The sequence below is a fragment of the Rhinopithecus bieti genome, unplaced genomic scaffold (assembly GCF_001698545.2).
Source record: "Rhinopithecus bieti isolate Rb0 unplaced genomic scaffold, ASM169854v2 scaffold_20892, whole genome shotgun sequence".
Lineage (NCBI taxonomy): Eukaryota > Metazoa > Chordata > Mammalia > Primates > Cercopithecidae > Rhinopithecus > Rhinopithecus bieti.
Genome location: NW_016810602.1, coordinates 3,046,627 through 3,063,853, shown reverse-complemented (window position 1 = coordinate 3,063,853; position 17,227 = coordinate 3,046,627). Strand labels below are relative to the sequence as shown.

At 38.1% G+C, this 17,227-nt stretch overlaps 1 protein-coding gene across 1 annotated transcript; it reads right to left on the bottom strand.

Moving 5' to 3' along the window:
* Positions 1–889: 889 nt before the first annotated feature.
* Positions 890–16,721, bottom strand: SGPP1 (sphingosine-1-phosphate phosphatase 1). The gene is made up of 2 exons (XM_017892455.1): positions 15,359–16,721; positions 890–3,309 (listed from the first exon to the last, which is right to left on the bottom strand). Exons 1-2 carry the CDS (start codon positions 15,377–15,379, stop codon positions 2,758–2,760), a joined length of 573 nt encoding a protein of 190 aa, XP_017747944.1. The 5' UTR covers positions 15,380–16,721; the 3' UTR covers positions 890–2,757.
* Positions 16,722–17,227: the final 506 nt, after the last annotated feature.

The following is a 17,227-nucleotide window of genomic DNA, read 5'->3' as shown; positions in this document are numbered from 1 at the left end:
AATCTTGAATAAACATTCCTTATTAACAAGAATAAAATAGTTTTATCAATAAAAAACCTTTGTCATATAAAATTGTGTGATTGTATCTTTCTCCACTCCCACTGCTTCACTTGAGTAGCCTTTAAAAATTTTTGTGATTATATATTTTAAAAAACCACTTTAGTATTTACTCATCTTTACTTAATGCTCTGTTAAAATTTGCCTTTAAGGGAATGACAGGGAGGGTGAGGGAAAATTTGCTTTTAAATTCTATTCATTTCACTGAATTCATTTTTATATTGTCTTTGTAATATATATTTAATAAACACTACTTGTAAAGAAAGCTACAAAATAAAATAAAAATAATTGTGTCAATCTTGAAGTACATTGTTTTATATTAGGTCATATAATTAGTTTCTGGCAGACCTGGTCATTGCATCATTGGCATTTTAAAATTATAAAAAAATGTCCATATGTTTATTCCGCTTGAAAAAGTACCTGTCCCTAGTTTTTATGATTAATACCTTGACATTAATGGAAAAGCAAGTAACTATACCTACAATACTATAAGTCACATTCTTTACGGAAACATTTTTGTCCATAAGCTTTAACTTTTATTTTCTTTTAAATTTTTTAAATTTTTTGGTTTTGTGCATAAAGCCTTTAAAAAGAAATATTATGAAACTTTTACTAAAGTACAATGTTAGAATAATCATAAAGGAGCAAAGTCAGTTTGTACCTCAAAGAATTCTTCAATGTCTTCTATTGGCCAAAATAGCACTTTATTTTGAACAAAAGGCTTCAGAGGGAAATATGTGCTAGAATGAAATGCCAAGACATATGTTTTTAAATCTCTACCAGATAAAACAAAACAATTGCCAGAAAGCAAATCAAAACAAAGCAAAACCTCAATCTTCAATTTGCCTTTTTTTAAATACACTAGCATAGAATGTCATATGTGACAGAAAAAATAAAACACAAAGAATGGACATTTTCAAATACCTTTAGCTAGACATAAAAATCACAGGAATAGCATATGGCCCAAATTAATGGAAACAGTCCCCAAAATTCAACTCATTAAACATACATTTTGAAAGTAAAGCTTTTCACATTTCCAAGGTGCTGACTTTTCCTACATGGCCTGTTTCCTTTAACTAATAAGTGGTACATTAGTGGACTTACTTAAATTATCAGCTTCCCGTTTTGATAAAAATTACCATGCCTAAACTCCAATCAGAATTATAAAAAATGAGCTCAAAAGTTATGGTGCCCAAAATAGAAACATCTGAAGTGATAGTTCTGGATAATCATATAGATATTGCACTAAAATCAGTAATTTCATACCTGGTATTCATTTATATGGAAAGTTAATCCTCTTCTTTATGAAAAACTTTCTATAAATACACTTAATGCTAACATAAGTACAACCACACCTCAAAATATAAAGGCACAGACAGAAAAAAGAATAGTTTAATACTATACACAAATGTTCCACTGTGAAAATAATAGAAAGTTGAAAAAATAATAGGATCTAAAATACTGATACTAATTTTAGGTTTTATAATTTACCTTAAGTAGCCAATAAATGGGTATTAAAAGTTAACAGTGCTAAATCCAATCCTTTCCAAATTATTTAGAAAAATGCTTTCTTTACATATGAAGTATGTGCATTGTCCCATCTATAAATTTCAACTACATTTCCATTCACTGGAAATACCTACCTGCAATATAAACAATCAAGACAATGTACAAAAAATATATCCTGTTCCTATAACTTACAATGCACAGAAAATACCTACAAAAGGGAAGTCTTTATCCATTTAGCTTTATAATAAATTGGTGAGAAAGTTTAGCCCATTCCACATTTCTTTCCAAATAAAGGCTAAAGAGTTAAGGGCAATTTACTTTTATGCCTGTCGCCTTGACACACGTTTTAAAATATTTGCTTGATTATATGTAACTTAAGATAAAGTTAATGTCTTATTTTTACATCACAGTATACATAGCATTTCTTAATTTAGCAACAGAAAGGCACAATTAGCAAGCAATAAAATTCAGTACCTGAATTATTAAACTGACGTCCAGAATAGTTGCAAATAAAGTACATTCAAAACAGTACACAGAACTTAAAAAAAAAAGAATCCAAAACTTATTTTTTCAAAATTTGGTCCATTAAAAATGCCTCCCATGTTCAACATCATGGGTAACATGAAAGGTAATGGCAGTGTAAAAACAGGCAGTAAATCAATGTATAGTAGCATATGCATTCTGCTCTAGTAATTACGCTATTCAATTAGGAAACGGCTCCCACAGTAAATAAATGTTAAATATATCTGTTAATAACAACATACCTGTATTTAGTTCAAATACACAGGCACAACTGTTTGCATATTATTATTGATTTTATAATACACTCCCATAGTTTAAAAAAACACTTAGGTATATTATTTTATATATAATATATATCAGATATATAATTGCATATTATGTACCTTATATATATTATATATAAGTTGAATCCATAATACAAAACTCTCCAAACATTACATGAACATTCTAAATGGATATTTATCATTTTCTCAGTATTGAAATAGCTCAGCTCACCTAAATCAGTATCTGGATGTGCAATGATAAAATGCACTGACTCTTAAGAATTTACTTAAATAATTAAGTTAAATTCCTGCAAAAGTCTAATTCTGACCTGGCTTTTACCTGGAATATATTTTTAGGTATCAGTAACTGATACCCTCCTTTCTTATCATAAACAATATTTCTCCATCAAGAGATACCAATAAAGAAAAATATGTAAGGAACAAAAAATGTGATGGAGAAACCAACCATTCCATAGGTAATATACCGATAAGGAAGTTCAACTTCCATGTGCTGTCTTGCTTTTCGAATATCATCACACGGTATACTGAAGATTTTGCAGGCTAAAGGAATGGTGATCTTTTTCATTACATCTCTGACTATTAGTACAAATACCATCCCTATGAGGATCCGCAATATGGCTTTTCCAAACACAGTCATAGTAATGGGGGGCCCAGCTAAAGGTAATCTATCTAGAGAAGGATCTAATACTAGACCCATGTTATAAGTAACATGAGATCCACATGCAATTCCAGCACCACTTCCTAGAATCTCAGCTGTGTCTCCTCGGGACGTGCTCCAGGTGTCAAGAGTGAAAGAAAAGATCCCCAAAGCTAAATGAAGCCCGATGATGATTAACGGAGCATATTTGTGAGTTTGGTTGAAGTTGTCAATCAGGTCCACAAATGGATAGAAGACAGCTAAGATTAAAATGGTATATAGGAATCCAGCAATAATATCCTAGGAAAAGATAAAAGTATTGTTGTTTAGTATAATACTGAACATTTTTGGCATTTAAAAAATAATTTATATTTAACATTTCAAATGTTGAATATATATAAATTTTTTAAAGTTGTCAAATTCTCAAAGTAAACTTTATTAATGAACCATATAGGAGGCACTAAAACTGTATTAATAGTAAAAAGATTTATATTTTCATAATTCTACCCTTTTACAAATTAACTACATATATAACATCCACAAATTTATATTCAAATTCTGAACAACAAACTATGCTAAAATTGTGTAGTTTTGATTTCTGGGAAAAGTAAACTTATTATTCAAAGAAATGGTTTTCAAAGAAATGTTTATGTATGTAATTATCTCCATGACCACAGAGGATATACAGCCAAGGTAATTTTCTTTTCTCATTCATTCATTCATTGAACAAATATTCATGAGTACCAACCCCTATTTTAGGGGTTGAGGATACACTGCTTTAAAAAATGACAAGAATGTGGCTGGGTGCGGTAGCTCACGCCTGTAATCCCAACCCTTTGGAAGGCTGAGACGGGTGGATCACTTGAGGCCAGGAGTTCAAGACCAGCCTGGGTAACATAGTGAAACCCTGTCTCTACTAAAAATGCAAACATTAGCCAGGTATGGTGGCTCTAGCCTGTGGTCCCAGCTACTTGGGGATGGAGGCATGAGAATCCCTTGAACCCAGGAAGTGGAGGTTGCAGAGAGCCAAGATCATGCCATTGCACTCCAGCGTGAGTAACAGAGGGAGACTGTCAATAACCACATAAGAAAGCAGAAAAATACTACAATTTCGGATTGTTATGAATCTTTTTTTTTTTTTTTTTTTTTTTTTGAGACGGAGTCTCGCTCTGTCACCCAGGCTGGAGTGCTGTGGCCGGATCTCAGCTCACTGCAAGCTCCGCCTCCCGGGTTCACGCCATTCTCCTGCCTCAGCCTCCCGGGTAGCTGGGACTACAGGCGCCGCCACGTCGCCCGGCTAGTTTTTTTTTTTTTGTAGTTTTAGTAGAGACGGGGTTTCACCGTGTTAGCCAGGATGGTCTCGATCTCCTGACCTCGTGATCCGCCCGTCTCGGCCTCCCAAAGTGCTGGGATTACAGGCTTGAGCCACCGCGCCCGGCGGATTGTTATGAATCTTATGAAGAAACTAAAACAGGACAATAGAATAGTATGATGAAGGACCCGATTAGAGTACTGATTAAGGAAGCCTATCTGAGGGTGGTGACACTGATCTGATTCTAAAGGGAGCCTATATTTAGAGGCAGAAGAAATGTGTTCCAGGTAGAGGGAATATCAAGTGCAAAGGCTTTTGTAGGCTAGGTAAGAGAGTAGATTTCATTTCAAAAGTGATAGGAGCTGGGTGCAGGGGCTCATGCCTATAATCCCAACACTTTGTTGAAACTGCTTGAGCCCAGGAGTTGGAGACCAGGCTGGGCAACATAGTGAGACTTCGTCTCTTAAGAATAAAAAGTGAGGCCGGGTGCAGTGGCTCACCCCTGTAATCCCAGCACTTTGGGAGGCTGAGGCAGATGGACTACCTGAGGTCAAGAGTTCAAGACCAGCCTGGCCAACATGGTAAAACCCTGTCTCTACTAGAAATACAAAAGAAAATTAGCTGTGTGTGGTGGTGCACACCTATAATCCCAACTACTCGGGAGGCTGAGACAAGAGAATTGCTTGAACCCGGGAGTCGAGATCACACCACTGCACTCCAGCCTGGACAAGAGCGAAACTCCATCTTGAAAATAAATAAATAAATACACAACTACATGCATATAAAAATTAGCTCAGCATGGTGGCACGCATTTGTAATCCCAGCTACTTGGGAGGCTGAGACAGGAGAATTGCCTGAACCTGGGAGGTGGAGGTTGCAGTGAGCTGAGATGGCGCCACTGTACTCCAGCCTGGGTGACAGAGCGAGACAACATCTCGAAAAACAAAACAAAACACAACAAAAATTAAAAAAAAAGAACTGACAACTGTAACTTGACGATGGATTGAACGTGAAAAAGAGCAAGAAAGACGAATCAAAGATGGTTCCCAGTTTTAGGCAGGAGCAACTGTGTAGATTTGATAGATGGTTTACTTGAGGAAACAAAGCTATTAAATAACTTTCTGAATCATTCCTGACAACATACAAAAATGTTCCCTATTTCTATCTTGTAACAAAACAAAACTCTATGATCTACTCTCTATTACTGAAAAACTTATCAATGTTTATATTCACTGTCTCCACTTCCTTGCCTTCGATTTTTCTCTAAACTCACCACTACACTGAAACCACTTTTTTCATGGATACTAGTGGTCTTCAAAAACAACGGTCATTTTTTATTTCTTTTTTTTTGAGACACAGTCTCGCTCTGTCGCCCAGGCTGGAGTATAGTGGCGCAATCTCAGCTCACTGCAACCTCCGCCTCCCGGGTTCACGCCATTCTCCTGCCTCAGCCTCCCAAGTAGCTGGGACTACAGGTGCCCGCCTCCATGCCTGGCTGTTTTATTGTATTTTAGTGGAGACAGGGTTTCACTGTGTTAGCCAGGATGGTCTCGATCTCCTGACCTCGTGATCCGCCCGCCTCGGCCTCCCAAAGTGCTGGGATTACAGGCCTGAGCCACTGCGCCCAGCCAGGTCATTAAGGTCATTTCTTTTTTCTTTTTTTTTTTTTGGACAGAGTTTCGCTCTGTCGCCCAGGCTGGAGTGCAGTAGCGTGATCTAGGCTCACTGCAATCTCTGCCTCCCAGGTTCACGCCTTTCTCCTGCCTCAGCCTCCTGAGTAGCTGGTACTACAGGCACCCGCCACCACACCCAGCTAATTTTTTGTATTTTTAGTAGAGACAGGGTTTCACCGTGTTAGCCAGGATGGTCTTGATCTCCTAATGTCGTGATCCGCCCGCCTTAGCCTCCCAAAGTGCTGGGATTACAGGCGTAAGCCACCGCGCCCGGCCACGGCCAGGTCATTTCTGGGTCATTTCTGAACAATATTCAATAAAGGTAAGCAACAGACTAGTTGCTTAATGTTTTTGTCTTAAAATTTTTTATTACATAGGATTTGATACATAGCAAAATACACGTAGAATGTATATGAAACTATAAAATTCCTATCTATGAAATCACTTCCCAACAAAAGAACTATAATATTACAAGTATTGTCAAATCTACTGTTGTGCTATTTCTCAACCTATCACTCTGCATTCCTCCCTGGAGGCAATTTGCAAGCATGAATTTTGGCTTAATAAATACCTGGGATTTTTTGTTTATTTTGTTTTGTTTTGTGTTTGTAGATACCAGGTTTCACCAGGTTGCCGAGACTGGTCTTGAACTCCTGGGCTCAAGTGATCCACCGACCTTGGCCTCCCAAAGAGCTAGGATTACAGGTATGAGCCACTGGGCCCAGCCATAAATATCTATTTTTTAAAATAGTTTTACCACATATCTTCAAGCAAAATAGTATCTAGTTTGGTCTGGTACGGTGGCTCATGCCTGTAATCCCAGCACTTTCGGAGGCCAAGGTGGGAGGATCACCTGAGGTCAAGAGGTTGGACCAGCCTGGCCAACATAGTGAAACCCCATCTCTATTAAAAATACAAAATTAGCCGAGTGTGGTGGCACGTGCCTGTAATCCCAGCTGCTCTGGAAGCTGAGGCAGGAGAATCGCTTAGAATCCGCGAGGTGGAGACTGCAGTGAGCTGAAATTACACCACTGCACTCCAGACTGGGCGACAGAGCAAGATTCTGTCTCAAAAAAAAAAAAAAACCTCATCTAGTTTTGCTTCTTTCTGAGCTTTGCTAAAATGTTATAGCAGTCTATTTTGATCTGCTTTTTACACTTAAGATTCATTCATTATATTATATGTAGTTACTGGTCATTCACTGTCAGAATCATGTAATATTTTGCTGCATGATTATACAATTTATTGGTTTTCCCACTTATGGTCATTTAAGTTGTTTTCAGGTTTTAGATTAGTTAACTGATGACGGTTGAACTTGAATGCTTCTGTTTTTTGTTTTGTTTTGTTTTGTTTTTTGAGACAGGGTCTGTCGCCCAGGCTGGACTGCAGTGACACAATCTCAGCTCACTGCAACCTCCACCTCAAGTTGTCCTCCCCACTTCAGCCTCCTGAGTAACTGGGACTACAAGCATGCATCACCATGCCCTGCTAGGCTAATTTTTGTATTTTTTGTAGACAAGGTTTTGCCATGTTGCCCAGGCTGGTTTCCAACTCCTGAGCTCAAGCAATCCATCTGCCTTGGCCTCCCACAGTGTTGGGATTACAGGTGTGAGCCACTGTGCCTGGCTGGGCTATTCCTTTTCTATGCAATAAAAACTGTGTCATGAAATGACAGGGTCCGCAGTTGCAGTGCTTGAAGCCATTGTTCAAAAAGATACATAACTCCAAATCAGAATACTTTGGAATATAAGAATAGCTGGAGAGGGCTGGGTGCAGTGGCTCACGCCTGTAATCCCAGCACTTTGGGAGGCCGAAGCAGGCGGATCACCTGAGGTCAGGAGTTTAAGACTAGCCTGACCAACATGGAGAAACTCTGTCTCTACTAAAGATACAAAAATCAGCCGGGCGTAGTGGTGCATGCCTCTAATCCCAGCTACTCGGGAGGCTGAGGTAGGAGAATCACTTGAACCTGGGAGGCGGAGGTTGTGGTGAGCCGAGATTGTGCCATTGCATTCCAGCCTGGGCAACAAGAGTGACACTCTGACCCAAAAAAAAAAAAAAAAAAAAGAATAGCTGGAGAAGAAGATACAGATAATTATGAAAGAGAATACAGTTGAACATTCAACTATAAAATGTTGGGGAAATAGATTATGTTTTGTTCAACCTCAAATATTTTTTGGATGGACGAATGAACAAATCCTTCACATGAATTTGTGTCATCTAGCAGAATCTACCAAATTACTTGCAAATGAATATCTTTCCTCTTTTTAAATGATGTATTACATTACAGATATAAGAAAATATTTATTTATTTATTTATTTTTATTTATTTATTTGTGACTAAGTCTCACTCTGTCCCTCAGGCTGGAGTGCAGTGGCAGCATCTCAGCTCACTGCAACCTCTACCTCCCGGCTTTAAACAATTCTCCTGTCTCAGCCTCCCAAGTAGCTGGGATTGTAGGTGTGCGCTACCAACCACACTCAGCTAATTTTTGTATTTTTAGTAGAGACGGAGTTTCACCATGTTGGCCAGGCTGGTCTCGAACTCCTGACCTCACGTAATCTGCCCACCTTGACCTCCCAAAGTGCTGGGGTTACAGGTGTGAGCCACCGCGCCCAGCCATGAAAAACATTTTAAAAAATTTATTTAGATATAAAACACGTTTTGGCTGATAGTCTCCTCTTCTACAATAGTAAGTAAAGTTACTTAAAATTAAAATTGTGTTCTCTTTATTTAAATAAATGATTCCTTTTATAACAGGTCAAGGAAAGATATTACACAATCAATTAACAAAATGTTTACACTTAATCTTAGCCAAAAGGCTGAGAGGTGATCAATTAACAAAATGTTTAAGAAAGTATCGACTAAAGCAATAAATATCATGTGTGCATTCCAACTCTTAGAAGGACATATAAAGCATTTCATAACTGAATTTTGCCTATCATTAAGTTTCATTTAATGCTAGATCCCAAAATGTATTTATAGACTATTTCTTCTTGTCTTAGAATTATCTTTCCTACCTATATTTCAGGCAAACTATTATATATTCTTTGAGATTCTCCTCAGGCATCTACCTTCTCCATAAACTTTCTTTTCCTACCATGTAATAAGAAATTTTCTCTTCTTTGATTCCACTGCATCCTCCACATACCTGGTATGACAATTTTCCATTCTTTGCTTGTCTGTTTCTCCAGGAAACCAAAAGTTCATAACCTTTGCTGTATATTAAAATCAAGTGGAGAACTTGATAAAAATACTGATACCTGGGACAATATTCAGAGATTATGATTGAACTGAAGTGGGGGTGGGGCATCAGTATTTCTAAAAAATCTCCCCGGTGATTCTAATGTACACCCCTGGTTGAAAACAACTGCATTACGTTGTTTTATTACATATTGCATATTCAGATTGTGACTACTCAAAGGCAAAGACGTTGCCTTATTTATACATATATTTTCAGTGCATGAAAAATAAGTAAGCAGGAAATAAATATTTGGTTAATTAAATTAAGACAGTTAAGGTAATTCTTTAAAAATAAAAAACAAAAAGAGGAAGAAAAAAAAAGAAGAAAGGAAGAAAGAAAAAGACAAGGTATTCTTTAGACTCATCACATTGACTACGTAATCCTGGCCTGAGAAGAGCTCTATAAGAGAAGCAGATGATATATAATTTATTGAACCAGGCCTAAGGCATTTTTGGAGAATAATAACTTTCTGTACTAAAAACACCGCTTCAATACTTTACAATTATTGTCACATTTAATCATAACAATCAGCATGAAACAGCTTGCCTCTGAGAGTGCCATTTTGCTCTTGTCCCCAGGACAGGTATTAAAAGCACCTTTTTCCCTTTCAAAGTGTGCAAATATGATGGAAATTTATGGTTACCTTAATCAACCAGTTTTTAAATAATGAAAACTGGAGTAAGGTCACACACCTGCTTATTTAACCTCTTACACTGAAGGTACTTAACACAGTTGTTACAAAAATTAACATTTTGAGAATCAGAAATTAAATATTGGGAGTGAAGAGAAACTGAATGTTTTTTTTTTTGGATACAGGTCTTGCTGTGTCATTCAGCCTGTAGTGTAGTGGTGTGATCATAGCTCACTATAGCCTCAACCCCCTGGGCTCAATTGATCCTCCCACCTCAGCTTCCCAAGTAGCTGGGACTACAGGTGCAAGTCACCACACTTGGCTAATATTTTGCATTTTTTTGTAGAGACAGGCTTTCCCCATGTTGCCCAGGCTGGTCTTGAACTCCTGGGCTCAAGTGATCCACCCACCTCAGCTTCCCAAAGCTGGAATTTAGGCATTATCCACCACACCCAGCCTCGACATTTTTTTTTGAACAGGATGTCTTCTGAGAAAACTCACTGATACATACTAAAAATTACCAAAGAATTCTGATCAACTGGATTTTATTTCAGTTACTCAAAGATTCCACAAGTGACTCAAACTCTGACCACGCATTTGGATACGGAGATCTCAAATGATGTGACTGTCAAACCTCTATTCATCATATTTCTTTTTTGAGAGAGGATCTCACTCTATGGCCATGGCCTAGGCTGGAGTGGAGATCATGGCTCACCACAGCCTCGACTTCCTGGGCTCAAGTGATCCTCCCACCTCCCAAGTAGCTGGGACCACAGGCGCACACCACCACACCTGGCTAACTTTTTGTTTTTTTGTTTTTTGTTTTTTTTTTGTAATAAAGATGGAGTTTTGCCATGTTGTCCAGGCTGATCCAGATATCCTGGGCTCAAGTGATCCACCTGCCTCGGCCTTCCAAAGTGTTGGGATTACAGGCGTGAGCCACTGCACCTGGCCAATTCTTCATATTCCAGAGCACAAATTGCCAAAATAATTTAATCTTATGAGGTTATATTCCCTTTCTTTGCTATCTTACCCTTACTTGTCTACCTTGTAATTAAAGGTACAAGTCTTGGGAAATACCCATAGGATTTTGGCTACAAAAATAAAAGCTGTTGCTTTATTTTTTATCTTAAATTTCATGAGTGATTTAAAATTTCATGTTATATGCTAAAGTGAAAATATTCTAAACTTTGTACTTTTCACATAGAATTTATATCAAGTCAGATGTTTTAGACAAATGACAATTGATGAGTTATTTATATAAAGCCATACATATTTACTCTAAGATTAAGTGAAAGGAAGGGTTAACAGTTCTGAAGTTAGCTTTTATTAATTATTTTATTTTATTTTAGATAGGATCTTGCTCTGTTGCCCAGGCTGGAGTACAGTGGCAAAATCACAGCTTATTACAGCCTCAACCTTCCTGGCTCAAGCAATCCTCCCACCTTGACCTCACGAGTAGCTGGGACTACTCCTCCCGCTTTGGCCTTGCAAATTGTTGGGATTATAGGTGTGGGCTGCTGTGCCCAGTCAGGTATTTTTTAAAATTATGTATTTTTCATAATATAGACATAAGCATATGTTCAATTCTGTAAAACGTTTCTCTTATAGTACCTTAAAAAATGAAAAAATTGGCCAGGCACAGTGGCTCATGCCTATAATCCCAGCAAACTGAGAGGTCAGGGCAAGTGGATCGCTTGAGCTCAGGAGTTTGAAAGCCGCCTGCGCAACATGGCCAAACCCTGTCTCTTCCAAAAGAAAAAATACAAAATCAGCAGGGCATGGTGGTCCAGCTACTTGGGAGGCTGAGATGGGAGGATTGCTTGAGCCCAGGAGGCAAAGCTTGCAGCGAGCAGAGATTATGCCACTGCACTCCAGCCTGGGTAACAGAAGAAGACCCTGTCTCAGAAACAAAGAAAAAAAAAAGGAAAAAATTCATTAAATATCTTTAAATGGTTATGTTTGATCTCTTTAACATTAAGAATTCTTTAAAATTGGCCGGGCGCGGTGGCTCAGGCCTGTAATCCCAGCACTTTGGGAGGCCGAGACGGGCGGATCACGAGGTCAGGAGATCGACAACATCCTGGCTAACACGGTGAAACCCCGTCTCTACTAAAAATACAAAAAACTAGCCAGGCAAGGTGGCGGCACCTGTAGTCCCAGCTACCCGGGAGGCTGAGGCAGGAGAATGGCGTGAACGCGGGAGGCGGAGCTTGCAGTGAGCTGAGATCCGGCCACAGCACTCCAGCCTGGGTGACAGAGCGAGACTCCGTCTCAAAAAAAAAAAAAGAATTCTTTAAAATAATAACTTCTCATGTATCAACTGACATAAAAAATCCAATATTTGCTGTCCTCTACTTTTTGTGTATAGCTCCATGAGTATTAAACTTAGATTGTTCCACACCTTGTCTGATCAGGAAAAAAAACAAAACAAAACTTAGATTGCTACGAAACTATACAAATCTGCTTCCTTTTCTGTTCGAGTTTTAAATTGTTTATATTTCCCTAGATAGGGTATATTGAACTTCTATCCAATAGAATCAGAAAAAGAAACATTCAAATTTATGACATAACCATGTTGGCTATCATTTTCATATCAATATAATGGATAACATTAAAATACATAACTAAGTGGTTTTAAGTATTACAGCACAAAGTATGCAATAAAGAACAATTAATGTTAAAGGTAACAAAGAGCTCAAAGTAGCAAATTTTCTAAAAGGAAATCTAGCAAATAATTTTAGCTATTTATTATTATAAATAACTCTTATACCCTAAAAGTTGTTAATTACAGATCTAAAAGGAATACTCCAGGTTATCATCAATTTATGGTAGACGATATTAAATACCATACATTTAATGAAGATTCATTACGTATTAAATTTGAATTTTTTTTTCATTTCTAGTGATCAAACCTAGAGAGGCTAGTGATTTGCTGAGACTGAAATTCAGGTCTCCTATCTCATAATGGCTTTTTTGTTTTTATTTTAACTATAATGTATTTCAGGTGTCCTGGTTCCAGCTGAAACATGACAGTGATGACAACAGAGTTTCTGACAACAAAATGTATTGTTATAATGCATTGTTTTTTATTATAAAAGCTATGATTAGGGATGACTTTTGAAGTATCTATCTTCTTTCTTTAAAATACACATTTAATACATGCTCACTACAGAAAAGTAAAATTATAGATAAACAATAACAAGCAGTTTTTACCTAACAATAACCATTGTTAAAACTCTTAGTGTTAGGCTGGACATAGTGGCTCACATCTGTAATCCCAGCACCTTGAGAGGTTGAGGTGGAAAGATCACTTGAGACCAGGAGTTTAGTACCAGCCTGGGCAGCATAGCTAGAACCTATCTCTACAAAAAATTTAAAAATTAGCTGGGCATGGTGGTGCATATTTGTAGTCCTAGACACCCAGGAGGCTAAGGTGGGAGGATCGCTTGAGCCCAGGAGTTCGAGACTGCAGTGAGCTATGTTCGCACCATCACACTCCAGCCTGGGTGACAGAGCTGTCTGTTTTAGAGACAGACCTTGTCTCTAAGAAAGCAAGCAAACAAAAAAGAACAGATGTTGTCCATCCTGGATATTTGACTAACCCAACTAAACATTTCATTTTTAAAAAACAACAGTATCAGCCTGGCATGGTGGCTCACACCTGTAATCCCAGCACTTTGGGAGGCTGAGGCGGGCGGATCACTTGAGGTCAGGAGTTCGAGACCAGCCTGGCCAACATGGTGAAACCCTGTCTCTACTAAAAATACAAAAATTAGCCGGGTGTGGTGGTACATGCCTGTAATCCCAGCTACTCAGGAGGTTGAGGCACAAGAACCGCTTGAACCTGGGAGACAGCTGCAGTGAGCCGAGATTACGTCACTGCCCTCCAGCCTGGGCGACAGAGCAAGACTCTGCTTCTAAAAGAAAAAAAAGTGTTTGGTAGGGACTCCAAAAGGAGGGAGAGAGGGAGGAAAGGGCTGAAAAACTTCCTGTTGGGTACAACGTTCACCATTTGGGTCACAGGATCAATAGAAGCCCAAATCTTGGCATCACACAATATACCTTTGTAAACAAATCTGCTTATGTACCCCTTGAATCTAAAATTAAAATTTAAAAAACCTAGAAACAATGACCAACCCAAAAATTACAGCACACCCTGCCTCCCAACAAAATAAAATAGTGTTTGGGACTTCTAGAAATTTATCTGTGAAGGAGCAGGTGCTGGAAGCAAGAAATTTGAGAAATAGAAACCAACATTTCTATAGCTATGAAATAAGCAAATGAAATAATATGAGAAAAAAATTCTAAAAATGTTAAGTTGTTAAAGACAAGAAAAAAACTGATATGACCCATTAGAAACTAGAATTCCATGAATTCCTCCACCTCTTTTTCTGATCCTTTATCTCCATGATAATACATAATTCATTCATAGATGCCTCATGAGACACCACGTTGGATGCTAAAGGTAGAGTTAAAACACACAGTTGCTGTTCTCAAGGAACTTGGAGTCTAGTATACTTGACAGATAAGGAAAAAAGCAATTGCAATTTAGGATAAGTGGGGAAGGGTTACCTCACAAGTCTTGAGAAAGAGAAGATGGGGAAGGTAATAAGGCTTTGAGGAGTTAAGAACATCTATAGTGAGTCTTGAAGAATGAATGGGATAGTTAAGGTAAAGAAAGTGAAAAGGACATTCCAAGTAAATGTTATAGCATTTGTAAAATTATGGAGGTAAGAAACTCTTTGCATTGGAGGAAACCTAATAATTCAGTATGGCATCATATTTGTGTTTTGGAAAGTCTATTAAACAGACTGAATACTGGTGGAGCAGTGTCAAACTGGAAGTTGGCTACTAATTAAGATGCTATCACAGTAATCTAGTCAGATATGTTGCAGGCCAGAGCTAAGGTGGTGTCAGTAGGGACAGAGAGGAAGAAAAGTGAATGGGTGTGGCTGCAAATAGTACAGGGTCCCTGTGCTGCTGCTTTGGGAACCGAATTGCATTCTCAAAACACAACGTCCACTGTGAGTCCTAACATACTGATGGGAAAGAAAAGCAGAGTTTAATATGTAAATACAAATGGCACCTGGAAAGTTTAAGTTCACATAGTTTCTAGTCACTGGTTCTTCAAAAATACTTAGGAGCTCTCCTTGGTTTCTGTAGTCACATTGCTGGTTTTGACTCAGTGATAGGAGAGACAGAAAAGATTGTGAAGGAAAATGAAAGTGAGACTGGAAGGAGGAAGAAATTTTATTTTGATTATTATACTTGGCTATTGTGATTGCTGGAAACTTTCTATGAAATATGTGACTACTACATTAATACTTCATAAACTATCATGTTGATATTTTCACAAAACAAAGTCAGAAGACTTACAATATTTTCTCATTTAGGCTCCAGGTAAGTCTGCAAATGATTAAAAATTATAAAATTGACTGTCAATGTCATAAAAAACAAAGTATTAAGAAGACAACATTTTCCTTACCAGAATGGAGTGCATTCCCATGTAAATTCTACTTAGGCAAACTAGAGAACACCAGCAGGGAATAAGAATCAGTCCATATATAAGAGGATACTAAAGGGGAAAAAAAGTACAATTAGTTAAACAAATTTAAGTTAGATATAAACAAATAAAAGACAAATCAAATCACTATTCTGTAAACTCCACTAAAACAAGAAATTTGTGTTTTTACTCCCCATTATATTCCCAGCACCTAACCCTGAGTATGGCACATAGCAGACATTCAAGAAATACTTTTGCACAGATGAATGAAATCTCATGTGTCTACATTCTTTATTGTGGGAACTGGCTCATTTCTGCTTCTACAATGAAGATTCAATCACTGGCATGGTATAGGAGGAGGAGGACAGGTAAGAGACATACTTTTAATATGGCCGCCAAAATGAAAGGGCCTCTGGAATAGTACCTGAATCTGGTCCATGTAAATATCTTCAGTTGTCTGGGGAGGAGGATTGGCATTATCTCCCTCTCACTTCATCAGTGGCTGCTATCTGCAATTTATATTGCTATTCCCCTACCTTGTATTCAGTATTCAACACTTTGTACTTAGCTTTTCACTTTCGCCCATCGACTAAAATTTCAAATAGTCCCCTTACTGAGAAAAATTTTCGTGGAATACTAGGAGCAGAAATCATAAAAGGGAAAAAGCATAAACAGAAAGTGTAGACAATTCTTGGTATCAATGGCACTAGTGGAAGAATTGGCTGTGAAATGTCCTGAGATTGGAGGGAAAGAGGAAAGGATGGATGGGCATGGTGGTAAGTTTGTAAAGGGAAGAAGGGAGGGCACATTTGGGGCCGTTTATGCCTGATGACTTCAAATTTCTCAATGAAACTGAAGCCAAGGTGGTTAGGGAAGTTGGGTTGAAATAAAGGAGCAAAGGAGTTAAGTAAGCTTGTAACAAGAGTAGAAAATATTTAGTACACAATTGTTGTTGTTTGGTGGTTTGTTTTGTTTTTTAGAGAGACAGGGTCTATGTTGCCCAGGCTGGAGTACTGAGGCTATTCCCAGGTGTGATAATAGCATACTACCACCTTCAACTCCTGGACCCAAGTGATCCTCCTGCCTTGGCCTCCTGAGTAACTGGAACTACAGGCAGAGTTGTTTTGTTGTTGTTGTTGTTGTTGTTGTTTACATATCTACTACATTTAACATGGTCCCTCACTTTCTCCTTGAAACTCTAAATATCCTTGATAGTCATAGCTTCATACTCCCCTGGTTCCCCTTTCACCATTTTTTTGTTGCATTTCCAACACAAGAGCGTATCTTCCTCTTTTTGTTCTTTAAACATTAGTATAAAGAAGGATTCTGTCCTTAGTAGTTACTGACAGTCTTACCTTTTTCTTTCTTCTTTTTTTTTTTTTTTTTTTTTGAGACAGGGTTTTACTCTGTCACCGAGGCTGATGTTCGACAGCACAATCATGGCTCACTGCAGCCTCAACCTCCCAGGCTTAAGTGATCCTCCTGCCTCAGGCTCCCAAGCAGCTAGGACTACAGATGGGATCTCAAACTCCTGAGTTCAAGCGATCCACACAACTTGGCCTTGCAAAGTGCTGAGATTACAGGCGCAGTGAGCCAATGCACCTGGCCCCCTTTCTTATTTTTTAACTACTACTAGGCATGCTGAAGACCTACCCATTTCCCTGGGTTTAAGAACCATATATCCAACTCTGCACATTATCTCCACCTTGAGGTTCCTATGGCGGTAAACCCATTTACACCTCAAACCAAACTCATGTCCTATCACCCACACTTGTTCCTCCTCTGATATTCCCTATTTCATTTAGAAACACCAAAAACCATGTAATCCAAATGAGAAACATGAATTATCCC

Bases quoted from the DNA above. Each gene is read 5' to 3' on its own strand.
- SGPP1 (XM_017892455.1), bottom strand. From the start codon at position 15,379: ATGGGAATGCACTCCATTCTG. The intron at 3,310-15,358 runs GTAAGGAAAATG...ATCTTTTCCTAG, and splicing joins TGGGAATGCACTCCATTCTG to GATATTATTGCTGGATTCCT.